Source organism: Saccopteryx bilineata, chromosome 4 (genome assembly GCF_036850765.1).
Source record: "Saccopteryx bilineata isolate mSacBil1 chromosome 4, mSacBil1_pri_phased_curated, whole genome shotgun sequence".
Classification (NCBI taxonomy): Eukaryota; Metazoa; Chordata; class Mammalia; order Chiroptera; family Emballonuridae; genus Saccopteryx; species Saccopteryx bilineata.
This window is the reverse complement of record NC_089493.1, coordinates 90,871,134-90,890,180: the sequence shown is the minus strand read 5'-3', so window position 1 is coordinate 90,890,180 and position 19,047 is coordinate 90,871,134. Positions and strand designations below refer to the sequence as shown.

Here is a 19,047-nt window from a genome sequence, read left to right as displayed (position 1 = left end):
TTAACCCCCAGCTTTCTCATCTATCTCCACTTTCTGAGTTGGAAGACAATTATTCTCAGAATTCTTCACACATGAGCTCGCATTATGGCTGATAGATTGGGAGGAGGGGAAAGAGGGAGGCCCAGATCTCGTTTTCTCCGTTCCAAAACCTAATCCCAGAACTATCCCCACCCACTAGTATTCACATAACCTTGTCATAGGGCGACTATTACCACTCCCAAGGTGTCACAAACTGAAAGGAGTTGCCGCTGGCACCACTGTAATGTTAGGGCAAGGCAGCCAGGCTGCGCTCTTTCCTCATTGGTGTCTGGGCTTGGCTAAGTCCGGAGAAGCAACATTCTCTTAAGGAAAAGAAGCCTTCTCAAGTGGGAACAAAATTGAGTGTGAGGCGCACACCCATCCTGGGCACTATGTGAATTTGGGGTGAGTTCTTTTAGTACTCCAGCTCTGATCAATTTATAGTTTCTCTAGCGGTTATAGAGCTGCCTTGTTTAGTACTACTGGGCCTCTCAGTTGTCCTGGGCTTTTCTCAAGCTCACATATGCGTGTCATCTTTGCACACTTGCAGAGGTCCTAAACGGTGGGGGTTGAACGCAACGAAAGCTACAGCAACCAGACCACTGCCGGGATCAAAGGTCGGCGGGGCTGCCGAAAGGCTGAGCCTGCGCAGTCCAGCTCCCGCCTTGGAGAGAAGGGGTGGCGGCGGCGACGCGGGCTCATTACGCCGCGTGCTCGCAGAGGCGGGAAAGTCTTAGGTTGGGTTGCCGCGTCCCTCCCCGTTCCTGCCCGGTTCACCCATCTGTCCAGCGAGCCGGTCCTCCTCAGGCGTCCAGGCCTCGGGGGAGGACATGAACGGCCCTGCGCTTCTGACTCATCATCTCCAACCCCTTTCTCGCGCGCGCTCCAAGTCTCAGGACCTTGGACCCGGGCACTATGGGAGGGGGCGCGGCGACAGCGTCTGGTGAACCCCAGCTTTGCCGAGGGCCTGCCTCCACCCCTGCCGGATTTTGAAGCTGCCAGAGAGAGGAATATGGACCCAAAGCCAGCCCTTAGTTGCCGTGGTTGGGGTAGCGGCGCCCCCTTTCAGAATAACCCACCCGGCTCCTCCCTGAACGCCGGGCCAGTGGTCGCGTCCGAGGAAACTCGGCTAGGCCCGGAGTTTAAGTGCCTCGCGTCACTCAGCAGATGCACAGCGTTCTCACCGCGAAGAAAAGGCTCTTTTATTTCCCAGCAGGCCACGGGGTAGCGGGGCATCCTGGGACGTGTAGTCTCCACTGGAGTTAAGAAAGGAACCGGATCGGCGGAAGAGAGCTAAAGCACCCATGAATTGATTTCATAGAGTCGGTGTGTGCGGAACCCGGGGGTTGGAGTGGATGGGATTAAGAAAGGTGGAAAGAAGAGAAATAGTGAGATGAGGAAGATATGAGGCTGTATGGGGAGGAGGTGGGTAAGGATGGAAGGGTGGGTAAGAAGCTGAAAGTTGGTTTAAGGATCCCCAGGGGATCAGCTTTTCAGGGCGGTGAGGTGAGGGGAGACTCTGGTCTAGGTATATATAGCTTTCCCTCGAAGAGAAAGGGTCCTAGTCTGAGTGGAAATTGAAGGCATTCCACCGGACTTCGTGTAGGTCTCAATGACTCCGTCTAGCTTCTGAGTTTGGTGGGGTGGGGTGCAGGAGGGTCTGGAGAACACTCCCACAGCGTAGGAGAGCAGCACCTGTCTGCTTCCCTTGCCAGCTCATTCCGTTGTTCTGTTTGCTGTACTAGCCATTGTAGGACCAGTCTCCAAATCAGTAACTTCCTGCAACTCAGAGAGACCCTGGAAACCATAGAGAGGTGTGAGGCGTGAGAAAGGAGGAATCCCAGACAGAAGCAACCTCCTCCTCTCTCATTTTTTTCTTGTGTTCCCATAGCCCCTCCAGTGTTTAGGCAGGTTCCTAATGCTCTCCCACATTTCTAGCAACTACCATTTTGATACCCAATGCCCTCTTACCCACCACTAAGGGAGAAATGTCCAAAGTTACAAAACTAATTAGCTTGAGTCTAGGACCCTTTCCTTTTTCCCTGCCCCACTGTTTTCCCTTAAGTGACACTGGCCAGAATAGCCGTAGGAAAAACATGAGCTTCTAGGTGGCTGCTCCATACTTTCCACCCTGCCCTCAGTACCTCCCGTAGCTCCTGGTAGTGCAGACTCTGCCTCCTGCAGCATCCTGGCTTCCTCTGGCTCAGCAGGAATAGAGAATATGCTGAGACCAGCACTCCGCCAAGGGTGAAGGCCTCAGCACTGAGCTCCAGCACCAGCAAGCCATCCAGCTGCAGGTAGACAGGGCTGAGGATGCTGCTGGGAACCCCAGCATCTGTTTGCCCCAATCCTCATCCCTCTCGATCTCCTTTTGCCTCCTCATCTTCCTACCTTCTCCTTTACTCACCTGTACTTTGGAGGAGGCAGTTGTGGCAGGCCCCAAGGCTGTCTTCATCACCTCAACCACCACCACGATGAAGCCAAAGATCAGATTGAAGGTGTTGAATACCATCATGGCTCGTACCTGCGGGTGAGCCAGTTCAGCCCTGCCTAGCCTAGGGGACTCACTGCAACCCCAAGCCCCACTACACCTACCCAGAAACAAAACTCAGTTCTTATACTTCCATCTCCTAACAGGGTCATCCGCCCTCCAAGGTTTTTGCTTTTTTTTATTTTTTATTTTTTATTACTGATTTGAGAGAGAGGAACGGGGTGGGGAGAGAGAAACATCAATCTGTTTCTATGTGGGCCGTGACTGGGGATCTAACCCACAACCTTTGTGTGTTGGGATGATGCTCTAACCAGCAGAGCTATCCGGCCAGGGCCAAGTTTTTTGTTTTTGTCCTCAGTCCTTTATACAATCAGAGGCAGAGAGCTGATAGGGTTAGCTTAGAGAGCCACTTTCTGGGCGAAGCGGGGTGTGTGTGTGTGTGTGTGTGTGTGTGTGTGTGTGTGTTGGGGGTTGGAGGATAGTATTGCATTCTCTTCCCCTCTCACCTTCCAAACACGAGGTGCTCTGCGCAGCTCAAGGGTAACAATTCCAGTGAGGAGACCCTGAATGGTGAGAAAGGCAAGTGATGAGCTCTGGTCCCATTAGTGAAGGGTCCCCAAGGTCTTCCTCCCATCCTTTGTTGTGTTGGGTCTTACCAATGCTCCAGGTCCAAGGGGCAGTGCTGTGGCCATGTGACAAGCAGAGTTCAGGCAGGCAACTGAGACAGCAAAGGGCACCAGAGCCACTGCTAGCCATAGTTGGCTCACCTGGAGGCGGGATGCAGGGTAGTTAAAGGGGAGATGTCAGGGATTCCCTTCCCTTCTTCCAACCCCTGCCTTTTTCAGACATCAGCAATGGGCAGGAATGCCTGGTGGTAGAAAGTAGTCAACCCCGGGCAGTGAAGAAAGGGGATGTCATTTAATTTGTTCTGCCATATGTTGTAGTTCAGTTACTTACCTGTGTGCTTTCTCCACATGATGAGAGCTACTTGGAGATGAAAGGTTTTGCTTTATTTATTCTACTCATCCTCCACCCTCCTCCCTTTCAGATTCTAGCAGTTTCATGCACATGGTAGGTGTTCACAAAACATGGATGGAATTGAATTGGGGTACAGTGAATATGATGAATCTTGGGGCAGGGCTTCCTGGCCTCACCGCCAGCACCAGGAGGTGCCCACTCTGCCTGTGCCTTGCCCAGTGCTGTAGCTTTTCCAGACGTGGGCTTGGTCTCTCCAGCTCTTGCTGACCAGTTCCGTCCTCCATGCCTCCCTTGATCACTGAAGCTCGGTGATTTCCTGGGAAAAATACATTATGGCACCTATCAGGAGCTAGGTTGTACAGGAACCTCTTTCAGCTGCCCCTGCACACCTCTAATATCCAGGGAGCTGAGGCTCAGGGCCTCTCACCTACCTACTCTGAAGCAGCTATTCCAAAGGGATGGGACGCAGCTGGGCCTGGTGTTCCTGACAGGGCCTGGTAACTCAGAGCAGGCAACAAACTTGTCCTGGCAGAGACAGGCTGTCTTGGCCGGGTGTGGTGGGGCAAAGGTCACTATGAGGGCCTAAGAATCCAGGGAGTGGCTGTAGGTAGATACCAGCCTCAGTGCACTCCACAAGATGCCCAGCCCGCCTTGCTCTGTTCCTGTTGCCCCCATCACTGCCCATCCTTGGTTCCTCTTCTGATCACTCACCCGTGGATCATGGACACTAGCACCCTGGGCCCCAACCTTCCTTCTACATTTCCATCCAATCTCCTTTTTTTGGCTTCCTCCTCAAATTACTTACTGTTCTCTAGGGAAATCCCACATTACTGTCTGGATTGTCCCCATGTCATTACCACTTGCAGCTTTGTCCCAAGACCAGGCAAGGTTTAATTCCTCTGGCTTCCTGTCTGTCACTTTCTCAATGGTTTACCCTGTCTCCTTCCATTCTTGAAGGATTTACTCCAGATGGGACACTGACAAAGTGGATTGTGTGCCCTTTTTTTTTATAGTGGGGATTATTTTTTACTTGGATAACCTGCAGCTAGACATGTATAGAAGATAGCTCCCAGATGATCAGTCTTGGGGAGGATGCAACAATATTTTTGAGAGATACAAGCTGCCTTGCATCCTGGCTGACCTGGACTAAAATCTCAGTTGTGCCACTTTCCTCGCTGTGTGACCTTGAATACATTGTTCTACCTATTTGAACCACTGTTTGTTCAAACTGAGTGATAAAACGGGGGCTAATAATATGACTGTGAATGGTTGTTGACTCATGGTGGGTGCTTAGTAACCATTAGTGGTGCTGATGAGGTCATACTGTTGTGCCTGATGCCCATATACTAAAGGGCTTATTCAGACACTAAGCTGGGGATATTTATTTCTACAGTAAGAAGCGGAACCTGCTGGGCCCAAATATACAGTCTAGAGAGCAAAAATAGGAAAAGTCCATCTTGATGCAGAGCCTGAGGCCTGGACGCAACTAAACCTATGTTTGAATCCCAGATCTACTTGAGTGACCTGGTGCAAGTTGCTTAATCTCTGTTTCCTGACCTCTAAAGAGAATTTAATAATACCACAGAGTTGCCTTTTAAAAGGGAAAATGCATATGAACCAGCTCAGCCTGACACCTGGCACATAAATACTCAATAAATGTTAGTGGCTTTTATGATTACATATTATTAGTGATGGTGAAAGAAGACTGAGCCAGAAGACCCCTGAGAACTAGTACCAGGAGGCTGGTCCTGGGAGGAAAGTGGCCTTCTTTGCAAGCCGCTTCTGCCCTGCTCAATACTGGGCCAGTACTCATTGGAGTAGTGTTCAGGAACTCTTTTTTTTTCCTGGGGGGTGGGAATCACACTTAAAGGCATGAGAAATGTGCATCTACTCTGTCCTCCATCCTCATGTGTATTAACTTTATTTGGTGGCAATGGCCTAACAGAATGTGAGATGTTGGGCTTGCACTGAGGATCCTGAGCTGGCAGACCAGTGGAAAGAGACTCTAGACTAATTTCTTGACCTATAAATGCAGACTAATTATATTTCAGAGTGTTATCGTAAGGACTCTATACTATTAAATATGTGAACAGGCATTCAGTAAATACTGATTAAATCTCAGTATACTACTTGCAAATTTGTGCCCCTGTCTAGATTATCTCCTGGAGGAGGGGTACCACAATCCCCTTCATCTGTTCATCCCCCACAGCGCTGAGCATAGTGCTTGGTACTTAGTAAGCACTCAGTAAATATTTGTTGTATTGAAGAGCTATTAAAGTGACTTAAGGAATGGAAAATATAATTCGAGAGGAAGGCGTAGGAATTGTTTATCAAGAACAGAAAGGACCGAAGAGTAACTTTAATAATGTTTCTTATACGGCAGACATTAACTATCTCTATAATCGCCCCTCCCCCTCCCCCAAAAGAGAGACAGAAATTGTAGGGAGAGGCTTTGAGATAAAACACCAGGAAGAACTTCCCGAGTCTGTGCATGTTGGGGCAGAAAAAGCGGCAGAGCCAACTCCTTCCCTGGTATGTCCGGGTTTAGGGTGGGAGGGGCAGCGCTGCTTGGAAGCTGGGGGAAGGACGAGATGACCTTTCAAAATCTCTTCCAGTCTTCAGTAGGAATCGTCTGTGTGCCCCACCCCCTCCCTCCCTCCCTCCGACAGCGCCCCCAGTCTCCAAACTGCCCGCACCCCGCTCCTGGCGGCCGCCTCTCGCGGCTCCCGGGGTCCCCAGCTCCCAGTCCCCGGAGCCAGAGCCCCGCTCCCGCGCGGCTCCTAGTGCCGCCGCGCCGCCCCCCGCATGCTAATGGCCGGGCCGCCTCCCGCCGCACACAATGCGGGCCAGGGCCGGGGGCGGGGGACCGGGGAGGGGGCGGGGGCCGGGCCGGGGGCGGGGGGGCCGGGGCCCGGCGCATCTCCCCCGGCCCCACGTAACGCTGACGCCCGCGCCGCCGGCCCGCCGCCCGCCGCTGCCGCCGCCGCCCGCTCCGCCGCCGCCCGCCCGGGGCTCGTGAGTAGCCGCTCCCCCCACTCCCGGCCCCCCCTCCGCCACCCGGCCCCCGCCCCCGGCCCCCTCCCCCCCTCCCGGAGGGGGGGCCCACTCCGCGCGCCCGGCTCGGAGCAGGTGCAGGGGGCGGGGGCGGGGGAGGGGCGCCGGCTCGGCCCCAAGCAAACTTCGCCCAGAGCTCCTGGGGGGGCGGGCTGGGGGCGGCGGCCTCATAAGCCTGGAGAGCTAGGGGGGGCCCGAGGGAGGGGGGCCAGGTGGGGGAGCCGGGAAAGGGGGCACCAAAGGGGAAAGGCCAGCAACGGGGGGCGGACGGGGACCGGCGTCTTTGTAGGGGCCCGAACGCAGGGCGCGAGGGGCCTTGGGGGTGCAGGGCGGCGGAGCCGGGAGCCACAGTGGATGAGCGCCCCCCGGCCCAGGTAGGGCTGATGGAGGAGGGGAAAGGGACCCAAACTCTCTGGGAACTGGTGGGGGAGGGGAGAGGATGGGGGGGTGCTTCCCTCTGCGTCCCAAACAAAGTGTCACAAAGAGCTCGGCCCGCGGCAGCAGCAGAGGCGGCTGCAACTCAGCTTTTGTTCTCCCGGCCTGGGTAGCTGAGCCCTGGCCTTACAATCTCCCAACCCTGCCCCCCATCATCCTTCTGGCTTATCTTCCTGGGGAGGGGTCTGGGGTGCTGCTGGAAGAACCTCTGGTGCAGGATCACAGGTCGTGCCCTACTTGCCAACCTACTTGTGGAGGTGGATTTTCCCATAGTCTCTCCTGCCCACCTCCCTCCGTCCCTCCACCTCCAATCCCAGGACTGAGGCTCATATAGGTGCTAAGACGGACCTTTCTAGGGTCAGTTCCAGTTAAGGGGCCTTAGGGCTAGCTATATGTCCCCTCCCACAAATCTAGAACTTTGAGCAGAGGGGTCAAGTTGGGACATGCCTCTCCAATAAGATTCACCCTGGTGGGGTGGCAGTAAGTGAGGAGGTTGCCTCCTGCTGTATGTTTGGTCCGTGACTGAGATTCCATGCCCCCAATTTAGGACAGTGAGAATTGAGGGACAGAGGCTTTATCAAGAACTCAATGTAAAAGGTGGATAAGCTGTGGTCTGGGGTCAGTTTGAAGGAGCTACCTGAACAGTCACGTTCAGAGGGCCACGGAGAGAAGACCTTAAAAGTGAACTGCTGGGATGTGTGTGTGATAAAGGTAGTCTTGACTAGGTCACCTAAAACATTCCTTTTCTTTTTAACCCTATCTAGTGCAGTGTTAATCATAATTGTTAGATGACTTGTGGAAGTGTAGGATTCTCAACAGAGGGAAAAACATTAAATATTAGAAATAATAAATGACAGATGTCTAGTCACAACTACACGTCAAGTCCTGAACCCTTGTCCCTTACACTTTGACCTTAAACACTTTTGAACCACAAGGCTTGAGGGACAATATTATGATTCTCTAGTCATCAGATGTTTCCGTGTACCTGTCCCTGTTGCTCCTGGGTCTTCTCACCAAGCCTTCCATCCGTTCCTACTCAGTAAGGTTTGGTGGTCCACACCCCCTTTCCCAACAGCTCTCAGCACATAAAAGTAGCTGGCCTGTTGCTTTAGAAAGATTTCTGGTCCCTATCCCTGGCCTTGCAACCCTATAGAACCCAAATAAGGGCAAGATAACTCCTGATTCCCAGTAGGGGAGGAAAGTAGGTCATTGCTACTATCTGGCCAAGGCTCGTTTAGGGCCTGACTATAGAAAACTCAGCTGATTATTGCTCACAGGCAATCCAAGCATGACCTGGGTTCTAAGCCAGTTTATAGAATCCTGGGCCCTGTCAGTGCTTTCTGCTTTTGAGAAAAACTCACAGGACTAGGTGCCTGGGACCTGGTCTGGTGTGGAGGTGATTCAGAAGATCTTGGTTGTACCTAGAGGGTCTCATAGTGGGTTTTATTGATTCGAGCCACCCTTTGGGGAAAGTTTCCCTGCTTGGGAAATATATAGCTTCAATTTGGGTCTCCTATATCACTGTATTTCTATCCTAGAAACTGCTATGTGCCAAGCAGGGTTTTTTTGGAGGGGAGGGTAAGCTTTGTTCTCTTCCTACTCTACTTGCCTCAGATAGGAGGTCAACTTCCCCTGAAATATTTTGCTTACTATTGTACAGGCAGTTTCAGGGGCCCTAGAATCTTCTCAGAATCAGACTATGTACCATAGGTTAGTCAGCTATGACCATGCAGTATTCCCAGTCTTCCCCCTCCTCCCCCACCATCTGCTTCCTCTGAATATACCAGATTGGCTGTACACCAGGATGTTCCGGGAATCCCCAGGAGAGCAACAGAATGTGATGGACCCAAATACGATGCCTCACTCACTCATTCCAGGATGTACAAACTGTAACTGTCAGGACACTCCTTATAGCTAATTAAAATTCTTCTAGTTACATCTATTTTCTGTTACATCTATCTATTTTCAGTGTCATCCAAAAGACAAAAATAACCCTTCTGTTACCACTGTTTCCTTCCCACCCCCTGCCATGGTTCCCAGAGAGGAATTTGTAAAAATTCTCCAGCTTTTCTCAGTGCCTTAACTGTGGTGCTAAAATGTCAAATGTGGCCCCTCTAGCCCTTCAAAACTCTATTTATGGTAGTGAGGTGGCCACAGTGGCTCCTCTGGTAGCCCACTGCACTCTCCATGGTACTGAAGGGATGACCATTTATTTTTAACTTCTCTCTGGGGTCCAGAAGACTCCTGTGCCTCAGAACTACAAAACTTTCCAGCTGGAAAGGACCATAAATATAAATTAGTCCAACCCCCTTATTTTACAAATGAGCAAACTGGGACGATGAGTGATTTACTGAAGGTTGCAAGACTATTAATGTTCGGATTGGGCCCACAATAACCTGTACCCTTCAGTCCTATTCTACATCTTTCTTGATACTACTCAGTGAACCTGGCAAGGCTATTGGTCCCAGGAAAGGGATGTAGTTGGAGAATCCAGAAGATGAGGGTAGATGCCCTAATTTGGAGCTACAGAAATACAAATATTAAAAGTATAGTGGAGATGTTTAGTGACCCTTGAACAAGGACACTATCTTAATTAACCTCCTGTTAATAAAATTTCCATAATTGAGATTCCACATGTAACAGGTACCTTCCTGTTCATGGAGTCTTATCACATCCACTAAATACCAAAAATTAAAGAAGCCTTGGACCTCCAGAGCTTATTTTCTTTGCTGATAAACAGGTTTGACTTCTGGCCCAATTCTCGTCCATTTATTAGATCCTAAAGCAAAGTAATGCTTGAGTCCTTTTCTTTCTCAGTAACCCATTTCATGCCTATTATCTCAAATATTCTCTCTCAAGAAAAAAAAAAAGTCCATCTTCATCTAGCCTTGACCAGATAAAATTCTATATGTAAGCAGGAAGGTATATTGACCGACTTCTGGTCATCCTCCCAGGCCTATTTCCATGAATCTTAATGCTGGGATTGCTTCTAAGTCCTAATGCTAACGTTCTCGGCAGCTTAGAATCAGGAGCACTCCAGCACTCCCTCCCAATCCTCTTCCTCTCAGTGCTCTTCTCCTTCCTCAGAACTGGAGCTCTGCACATCCCAGGCCCAGGGAATTTTAGCCTGGAGAATTTTAACCCTTTCTTGCTCAGAGCCTGTGCTGAGCCCCTGTCTGTGCAGATGGCCCAGCCCCACCCCCCGTCCCTCACTCCAGCCTCTTGAGCTCAGGGCCAGTGTAATCCTCCTCTTGTGTGAGGGAGCCTCTCCCCTGCAGAGAGGAGGAAAGCCTGCTTCGGAAGAGCCCTGGACAAAGGGGCTGAGATGCCCCATCAAACTGCAGGCTCCAAGGTTTGAAACACGGGGATGAATCCTATCCGGTATTTGCAGTTTTTAACCCCTTCCCCAGGCCAGCAGCCCCCTTTAACTTCCACTCCTCCCCCAACTCTCTCTTCATTCCCTCTCCCTCTTGCTCTCTCCCCCTTCGTGCCCCTCCCCCTCTGTCTGTCTCCAGACTGCTGCTGCTGGGAGGTGTTTCTCTCCCATGCATGAATGAGTCTCTGTAATGAATGGAAATGAATGGATCAGGAATCCAGGCAGAGGGAGGGAGAATGAGGGGGAAAGACAGAAAGAGTAAGAGCAAAGGAGGACTGAGGAGCCTGGACGGATGTTTGGCTGGCTGGGCAGTTAGGTGTCTTGAGAGCAACTGGTCCCACTTGGATAACCGTGGATCATGGCGAGCCCACCCCATTTTGTCATCAAGCTGCACAGTCCAATCTAAACGAGAGAGGGCTATATTGTGATGGTCTCCCCCACCACCAGGTGGTGGTGGTGGTGGTGGTGGTGGTGGTGGTGGTGGTAGTTGTTTTGGACCAGGCATTTAAAACTTATTTTGGGGAAATCTGTGTTCTTGGGGGGTTGGCAACTCAAGTAGTACAAATTTTGAAGACAGCAGCACCCTCCTGCCTCAGGATGCAAGGAGGGAGAAAGGATAGGTTTCAGGAATAGAGGGTGATGAAGAGTCTTGGGTTGGGGGTGACTTTTCCACTGCTGAAAATCAGGACTTATCTTTTCCTACAAATCTATCTCTCTTGCTTTAGCTCTTCAGCACCTGTTGCCTTCACTAGCAGCTTTTCCTCCTCCTCTTCCCTGCTCTCCCCAGAACCAAAGAATGTGAAGGGGGTCCATGGAGGTGAGTGAAGCTTGGTATGAACCTGCAAGTACCTACAACTATACTCCCTCCCCTCCTTACCTCTCCTTTTGACCTGCCGTTGTTATAAGTTATCTCCGTGGCCCCAACAGCTCCAATTTCCCCATGGTGAGTGGGAAGGGTACCCGCTGTACCTTGTTCAGGCCGCAACCCACCCTCCCTTGGGTTTCTCTTACTCTCCATGCCCTTCTTACCCCACACAGCTCTCCTTTCTCCACCCGTTGTCCTATATACATCTTTCTCCACAGGGCTCACGTCCCCGCGCCCTGGGCGGCCGTTTAGCGCCGTCACCGCCGACCTTCGACGGCGAACTGGATCTGCAGCGCTACTCCAACGGGCCAGGCCTGAGCGCAGGGTCTCCAGGAATGGGAGCGGTGGGCTGGTCTGAGAGTCGTGCTGGCGAACGGCGCTTTCCCTGCCCTGTGTGCGGGAAGCGCTTCCGCTTTAACTCCATCCTGGCTCTGCACCTGCGGGCGCACCCAGGCGCCCAGGCCTTCCAGTGCCCGCACTGCGGCCACCGTGCAGCGCAGCGGGCCCTGTTGCGCTCGCACCTGCGCACGCACCAGCCTGAGCGCCCGCGCAGCCCCGCTGCACGCCTGTTGCTTGAGTTGGAGGAGCGCGCGCTACTGCGCGAGGCCCGGTTAGGGAGAGTCCGAAGTTCAGGGGGCCTGCAGGCCACTACAGCCACTGAGGGGCTGGTGCGGCCCCAGGCTTCTTCGTCATCCGCCTTCCGTTGCCCCTTTTGCAAAGGCAAGTTTCGCACTGCAGCAGAGCGCGAACGCCACCTGCACATCCTGCATAGGCCATGGAAGTGCGGCCTATGCAGTTTCGGCTCCAGCCAGGAGGAGGAGCTGCTGCACCACAGCTTGACGGCCCATGGAGCTCCTGAGCGCCCTCTGGCGACCGCCTCGGCTGCCCCCCAGCCTCAGCCTCAGCCTCAGCCTCAGCCCGCACCCCAAGCAGAACCCAGATCAGCCGCTGAGCAGGACCCGGAGCCAGAGCCGGAGCCGAAACCAGAGCCCGAACGTGAGGCAATCCCGGCTCCTGCTCCTGCTCCTGCCGCTCCTGAGGAGCCGCCTGCGCCTCCAGAGTTCCGTTGTCAAGTGTGTGGTCAGAGCTTCACGCAGTCCTGGTTTCTCAAGGGCCACATGCGCAAGCACAAGGCCTCTTTCGATCATGCGTGCCCTGTGTGTGGCCGTTGCTTCAAGGAGCCTTGGTTCCTTAAGAACCACATGAAGGTGCACGCTAGCAAGCTGGGCCCACTGCGGGCCCCAGGGCCTGCCCGGGCCCCCCAGCCTCCCGACCTGGGCCTGCTGGCCTATGAGCCCCTGGGCCCCACGCTTCTCTTGGCCCCAGCACCCACCCCAGCTGAGCGCCGTGAGCCTGCAAGCCTTCTGGGCTACCTTAGCCTGCGAGCTGGCGAAACCCGGCCCAATGGTGAAGGTGCTGAGTCTGGGGCTGGCCGCAGCTTCGGAGGCTTCCGCCCCTTGCCCTCTCCTCTCCCAGCCCGGGCTCGCCGGCACCGCGCTGAGGAGCCTGAGGAAGAGGAGGAGGTGGTGGAGGCAGAGGAGGAGACCTGGGCCCGTAACAGGGCAGTGGGCCCTCTGGCTTCACTGCACCCGCGCCCAGGGGAGGGGCCCGGGCACTCTGCACCTGCTTCAGGGGCCCAGGCAAGGCCCACCGCCACGCAGGGTACGTAAGAGATCTGTCTCCAAGGGCATTCTGCATCTTGGCCCCAGTCTGACTCCACCACTCTTTTCCTATCCTTTCCTTTTAAAAAGGACTTCAGCACCAGCTCAACTCACAGCAAACCCAACCCCTCATTTCCCCAAGCATGCTGCTTCCTCCTGGACCCTCAGGGAAAGTGGACGGGTGTGGGGTGCATGCCTCTGATAGGGTTAGGGCAATGGGCTCCTCTGACTACCCTAATGTGTGTATTGCAGAAGAGAATGGGCTGTTAGTTGGAGGGAGTCGGTCTGAAGGGAGCCGGTCTGAAGGGAGCCGGGGGGCCACCGGCAAGGATTGTCCTTTCTGCGGAAAATCTTTCCGCTCAGCGCATCACCTCAAAGTGCACCTGCGAGTGCACACAGGTGAGGGGGCTGCTTCCCGGGTGGGGAGGGTACTGGAGGGCAGGAAGAGAGGTGAGAGGGCTGCAGATGACTTTTGGCAGCCTTCAGACTGGTGAAATGAGAGTTGGGAAATTCTCCTTTAATAAATACAAGGGGGTGGGAGAGACAGTGTTTTTTCCTGGTCCAGAGATCTGAATGTTGAGGGAAATGCAGGTAGGGGCAGGCAGTGATCCTTACTCTGACCCTACTGCACCCCCCTCTCCGCAGGCGAGCGCCCCTACAAGTGTCCGCACTGCGATTACGCAGGCACCCAATCCGGATCACTCAAGTATCACCTGCAACGCCACCATCGGGAACAGAGGAGCGGGGCCGGCCCCGGACCACCACCGGAGCCGCCGCCCCCTTCCCAGCGTGGTTCGGCCCACACACCTGGAACCAAGGCGGCTCAGCAGCCTGCAACTTGGGTGGAGGGCACCACGAGCCCCCGGCCTTCCAGTGGCACCATGCCGGGGTCCCGTAGGAAGCCCGCCAGTCCCGGGAGGACCCTGCGCAACGGGCGAGGCGGTGAGGCCGAACCCCTGGATCTGTCCCTGCGGGCAGGGCCGGGAGGCGAGGCTGGGCCCGGGGGTGCCCTCCACCGTTGCCTCTTTTGCCCCTTCGCCACTGGAGCCCCCGAGCTCATGGCCTTGCACCTGCAAGTGCACCACAGTCGCAGGGCTCGAGGTCGCCGACCGCCCCAGGCTGATGCGTCCCTGCCCTATGTCCGAGCATCGTCAGGAGAGACCCCTCCCAGTCCTCCTCTGCAGGAAGGGGAGGAGAGTCCCGGGTTGCCCAGAGCAGAGGTGGGGCTGGGGGGGCAAGAACGGTAGGAAGCCCTCTTAGGGGCCTTTAGTTTAGTGAGCTTACCCCGCCGGAGCGGGGGAGCGCTAGAGGTAGTTGGGTAGAGCAGCCAGCAGGGGGCGGTGTGGGACCCGTAACCCAGCCCCAAGTGGACCAGAGATAAAGGTTGTGAGGGCATAAGGGGGGTAGGTGGGCAGTACCTACCCAGCCCAGAGGAGTCACAGTGCCTTAGAAGTGGCAGGGGTGAGGATCAAAGAACGGGGTCCCAGGACTGGCAGAGAGGGTTGTGCCCCTGTTGAGATGCTCTGCCAGTCCTTGCTGGTCCATAGGCATGAGAGTTTATTTTTGTACAATGGGTGGGGGTGGGGGGCACTGTACTCTTCTAAGCCCCTTCAGGGGCCCTGTAGACGTCGCTATTTTTGGTACGATTCCTGTCATCCCTGTCGCAGAGTTGTGTCCCCAATAAACAGGTGTCTTGAGGCACAGGACCCTGTGTCTGTCTGCCTGTGTCCTGTCTTCCTCCTTGGGCCATTCTATCCAGGGAAGAGGCACCTCAGTAGGTCACCCAGAGAACACTGATATGAAATATAGAATTGTGGGTTTGACTCCCAAGGTTTGGTTTTTAGTAGCTCTGGGGTGGGGCCCAGGAATTGGCATTTAGCAAGTGGCCTAGGGGATTCTCACTCATTGTAGTCTAAAGACCTCTCATTTTGAAATTTTCTGGACTGTACTAAATCCCACCTCAGCTGTGACTAGCTCTGCCTCAAGAAGTGGGAACAGTGTGAGAGGAGGAGCTTCAAAGGGTGCATTGAGCCTCTGGGAGCCACTGTGGAGGAGGCACATTCTCCCAGGCCCTGCTCACACCCAGCTTTGGGACAGGAAGGGATACAAGCACTTTGTAGCCTTGGGTGTATTTTCTGTGCTGTAGTTAATGGTTGAGGGGGACGTGTTCAAGTTAGTAGTATCACCTCAACCCCAGAGGACTGCTCTAGCTCTTTAGACACAAAGTGTGAGTAAATACATTTAATATAACAATAGTATTATAATAACAGTAATTACATATATAAAGTTTCAGTTCCCCACCCCACCCTCATATATTGGTTTGCATAGTGCCATTTCCTATGACACCTCAGAATGGAGTCCCCAGGAATTACGGTCAACCTGGCAGAGATGAGTCTTCTCAGGGAGAGTTAGGGGATAGGAAGACGGGGAAAACACCGCTTGTCTGGGGAGGCCTGACACAGGGGCCGTGCCCTTGAAATATGCAGTGGCCTAGGATCGAGAAGGACTGGCCAGGGATAGTTCCCTGTCTCCGGGGTGTGAAGGCAAACGAGTATGGCTACTTTGGTTCCTGAAGGAAGGAAGGTGCTCAGCTGGGGGAGCTACAGAGAGCAGTAGCAGGGAAATGCGCTGGTACTTTGACCTCTCTCCAGAAAGCAGAGGGAAGGAAGTCAGTGCTCTTCCAGTCCTTCACTATGTCCCACTGCCATCCTAGCTCAAAATGCTGAAGGGAAGGGCTGTAGCCAAATTCTGGAATTTCTCTAGAAGCCAGGAGAGAAGAAGGAGGTGGGTTGGGAGAGGGAAGAGGCTAACTTCTATGCAGCTGCGGGGAGGAAGGACAGTGCATGCAGGAGGGAAGGAGTGTCGGGTGTGGTAGAAAGGGGGTACTGACTCACCCAGGTCACAGAGGTGTGGTGGGGTCGCTTAAGGCTCGGGCATGACTCTTAGGAGAGAGAACATAGTGAATTAAAAGGATAAGAAATTAAAAAAATTTTTTTTAAAAGATAAGAAATTACTCTTCCCTGTATCTCATTCTCTCTCCCCCCTCTCTCATTCTCTCTCACCCAAGGCTGTCAGTTTGCATCTTTTTCCTCCCTAGAATTTATGAATTTGCTGATTAAATCCAAGTCTAAACCAGGCTGTTGGCATCTCCCTTTTCCATTTACTCCTGTGCTATGTATGCCCTTTACTAAAGATTCCTTTTCCCTTCTGACTTTAGTGACTCTCAGCCAGGGTGAGGGAGAGGAGAAAGGCAAACTGGACGATATATCCAGTCTGTAGCCTTGCTGGCAGCACAGGCTCACTGGTTGCCTCTGCCCCCAGAGGCTGAAAGATCAGAAGAGCCCACCCAGAGAGTGGCTGAAGAGGTCACATTTCCAGCCCTACTGTAGGGACTTACCTGCCGGGATAACCCTAAGATCCCTCCAGTGGGAGTGCTGCTCCCAGGGTGGGAGGGTTGCAGGCTGGGGCTGCTTCTTGGTCCTGGGGACACATCTCCAGAAGAGTCAAGTATTTCTGTGGCTGGATGGGAAGCAAGGGTGAGAGCAGGGTATAGAACTCCTCTAGAGTACCTTAGCAACCAAGTTGCTCCATCAGGGAAGAAAAAGCTCTATAGCAAGAGGAAGCTGTGAGTCACCATAGCAACTTGCAAAAGATACCCCCCCTCCAACACACACACATCAAGAGGCAGAAAATTGTCAGCAGCATCATTAGAGCAACCAGGGAAGAAGCAACAGGAAACAGTAAGGATTGCTATGGTAAACCAGGAGGGTACAACAGGAAGCTGAGGCACTTTCCATAGAAACCCAAGGAAAGCTAGAGAGATACAGAGGAAGTGCTTTTTAGCAACAGGCTGCTGTACTGTTACCCTAGCAACCAGATGGAAGGCTCTCTTAGCAATGGGGAAGCTGTAAATAGTTGTCATGGCAACTGGGTTACTTGGCTAGAAAAAGGAATTGCTCAGCAGCCAGCAGCCTGAACATCACAACGATGACCCAGCTGTTGCGGGGAGCCACCCCCTGAGAGGTGCCTCACCCAGGGAAATTTGCTTGACGTCCAGATCCCAGGCCTCCTCCTCGACGCGGGCAGGCAGGGAGCAGGCTCCCGGTGAGAGGCCAGGGAGGGAGGGGCCGGCATGCTCAAAGGATGACACGGCCACGGAGGCCCGAGTGCGGGCGGCTGCAGAGAGTTGGGGTTGGGGGGGTGCTGGTGTGGGAAAGCCCTTCTGGCTTCCTAAAAAGACCCTAAGTTTCATAGAGGGCTCCCCAGTCAGTCCCACAATTTCTGGGAAGACATCCACTCATTATTCTTCCTCTCACTTTCTGTCATGCCTCCCCTCTGTATCCTCACTTTCAAGGTCTTGACTTCCGGGGGCCGCCCCCCAGCACTATGGCTCTCACCTCTTCCAGTGAGCAGGGCACTCAGTGTCCGCTCCCCAAGGGCCTTGATGTCCAGGAAAGGTTTATTCCCAATGCCCATGGATACCATCTGCTGTACTCGGAGCTCTAGGGAACAAAGACCCAGTTACCAACCTCCTTTGCCTGCCCCTTCTCTGCTCCAGCCCTAGCATTGGGTTTTTTTTGTATTTTTCTGAAGCTAGAAACTGGGAGAGCAGACAGACTCCCGCATGTGCCGACCGGGATCCACCCGGCACGCCCACCAGGGGGCAATGCTCTGCCCCTCTGGGGTGTCGCTCTGTTGCGACCAGAGCCACTCTAGCGCCTGGGGCAGAGGCCAAGGAGCCATCCCCGGCACTGGGGCCATCTTTGCTCCAATGGAGCCTCGGCTGCGGGAGGGGAAGAGAGAGACAGAGAGGAAGGAGAAGGGGAGGGGTGGAGAAGCAGATGGGTGCTTCTCCTGTGTGCCCTGGCCGGGAATCGAACCCAGGACTTCTTCACACCAGGCCGACGCTCTACCACTGAGCCAACCAGCCAGGGCCCTAGCATTGTTTTTGTTAACTCTCCCTTTTGCTCCTTCCCAACGCTTATTCCCCTCCTCATTCCTCTGGTGTCTCTTGTTACTCTTCCTGGTGACTGTCGCAACATGGATGGCCGTGACGGTGGTCCTCAACTTCCTCCTCAGACATCTGTCTCTTATGCTTTTTGTTGCATTCTACCCATTTACCATTCCAGCTGTCCAAACTTTTCTTCTAATACTCCTGTTCTTCCCTTCATCTTGGGTGTTAAGAGCAATACTCACATTTTTACATACCTTTACAGTTTATCAAATACTTCCATATATATCACCTTATTTAATTCTCCCTGTCACACTAAGATGTAGATACTACTTTCCTTTTTTTTTTTTTCAGATGAGAAGAATGCAGTTCAGAGAATTCAAAACAAGACAAAACCCAGCAAAAACCCCAAAACAAAAAAAAAAAAAAATGAGTTCAGGTCACACAGCAAGTGCGTTCTGGAGCCCAGGTCCAGCGCATACTTTCTCACTGTCTTGCCCAGCCATTTGCTCTTGCTTCCCTAAAAGTTGCTAGATTCCTCTTTCCTTTTGGTATACTGTAGACTAATTTATATCTCATCAGTTTCTCAAATAATATCTTGAATCTGCTTATAAGTCATTATTTCTCCATCCTACACCCTGTTTTCCCAAGTAGTCTCTCCACTTTCCAGCTAATCTTGACCCTAAGCACACCCTCCCCTAGCTCTGCCCGTTACCCTTGTTATGGGCCGCCTGTCTCCACAGCAGCTGGGCGATAGAACTTGTCCACTTGAGTTTGATCTCTGGTGAAGCTGCCTGCAGAGTATATGCCTCCCGTGCACGCCGCCGACGAAACCACAGCTCGAAGCAGAGTCCACTGTCCCCAATGTTTTCTGTTAGCCCCATGTCAGCTGTCTGAGAAAGCGGAGGAGACTGGGTAAGGATGGAGTAAGTCTTCGCTAGATGGTACTACAGGGAAAAGCATTACACTTAGCCTGGCATCTGGTAGATGTTCAGTAAATGTTTGCTCAACACCTGTCATGGGCCAAGTGCTCTACATTTAGTCTCCATAGCAACTATAATTTATAGAAGGGGAATGCCCTGAGACATGAAGCAACTTGCACAAGGGTTTATCATAGCTTACTGAAGGAAGGTTCAAACCCATGTCACTGCTTTCCCAAACCTAGGTTTTTTTCTCTATGCTATTCTCTCCCCCACACACAACTCCCCAGAAACCTAG

The 19,047-nt window shown here is 53.2% G+C and overlaps 3 protein-coding genes across 14 annotated transcripts in view; 1 reads left to right on the top strand and 2 right to left on the bottom strand.

The window, feature by feature from the left end:
• Positions 1-281: 281 nt before the first annotated feature.
• ZNF219 (zinc finger protein 219) lies at positions 282-14,589 on the top strand. Of its 7 annotated transcripts, none has more exons than XM_066277344.1 (5): positions 282-423; positions 11,078-11,169; positions 11,436-12,879; positions 13,131-13,277; positions 13,524-14,589. In XM_066277344.1, the coding sequence occupies exons 2-5, from the start codon at positions 11,164-11,166 to the stop codon at positions 14,123-14,125; spliced, it is 2,199 nt and encodes a 732-aa protein (XP_066133441.1). In that variant the 5' UTR covers positions 282-423; positions 11,078-11,163; the 3' UTR covers positions 14,126-14,589. The 7 variants fall into 7 exon arrangements, with proteins under 7 accessions (XP_066133441.1, XP_066133445.1, XP_066133443.1 ...); XM_066277348.1 differs by lacking the exon at positions 282-423 and adding an exon at positions 622-1,344; XM_066277346.1 differs by lacking the exon at positions 282-423 and adding an exon at positions 5,970-6,019.
• Positions 1,196-4,301, bottom strand: TMEM253 (transmembrane protein 253). 3 transcript variants are annotated; one of them, XM_066277351.1, is made up of 8 exons: positions 3,919-4,294; positions 3,664-3,803; positions 3,467-3,493; positions 3,166-3,276; positions 3,016-3,072; positions 2,426-2,542; positions 2,163-2,309; positions 1,196-1,815 (listed from the first exon to the last, which is right to left on the bottom strand). In XM_066277351.1, exons 2-8 carry the CDS (start codon positions 3,769-3,771, stop codon positions 1,735-1,737), a joined length of 648 nt encoding a protein of 215 aa, XP_066133448.1. In that variant the 5' UTR covers positions 3,772-3,803; positions 3,919-4,294; the 3' UTR covers positions 1,196-1,734. The 3 variants fall into 3 exon arrangements, with proteins under 3 accessions (XP_066133448.1, XP_066133451.1, XP_066133450.1); XM_066277354.1 differs by lacking the exon at positions 2,163-2,309 and having other exon boundaries at positions 3,919-4,301; XM_066277353.1 differs by lacking the exon at positions 3,467-3,493 and having other exon boundaries at positions 3,919-4,287.
• A 515-nt stretch (positions 14,590-15,104) lies between the features above and the next one.
• ARHGEF40 (Rho guanine nucleotide exchange factor 40) overlaps positions 15,105-19,047 on the bottom strand; it is a 19,385-nt gene continuing 15,442 nt past the window's right edge. For 3 of the 4 annotated variants that reach the window (XM_066277339.1, XM_066277340.1, XM_066277342.1), the window contains 6 exons: positions 18,545-18,722; positions 17,276-17,380; positions 16,911-17,054; positions 16,276-16,397; positions 15,773-15,819; positions 15,105-15,637 (listed from right to left, as the gene is read on the bottom strand). In XM_066277339.1, the coding sequence (XP_066133436.1) occupies positions 15,778-15,819; positions 16,276-16,397; positions 16,911-17,054; positions 17,276-17,380; positions 18,545-18,722 (591 nt within the window). In that variant the 3' untranslated portion in view covers positions 15,105-15,637; positions 15,773-15,777. The remainder of the gene's footprint in view (positions 15,638-15,772; positions 15,820-16,275; positions 16,398-16,910; positions 17,055-17,275; positions 17,381-18,544; positions 18,723-19,047) is intronic. The other variant, XM_066277341.1, reaches the window with a different exon arrangement.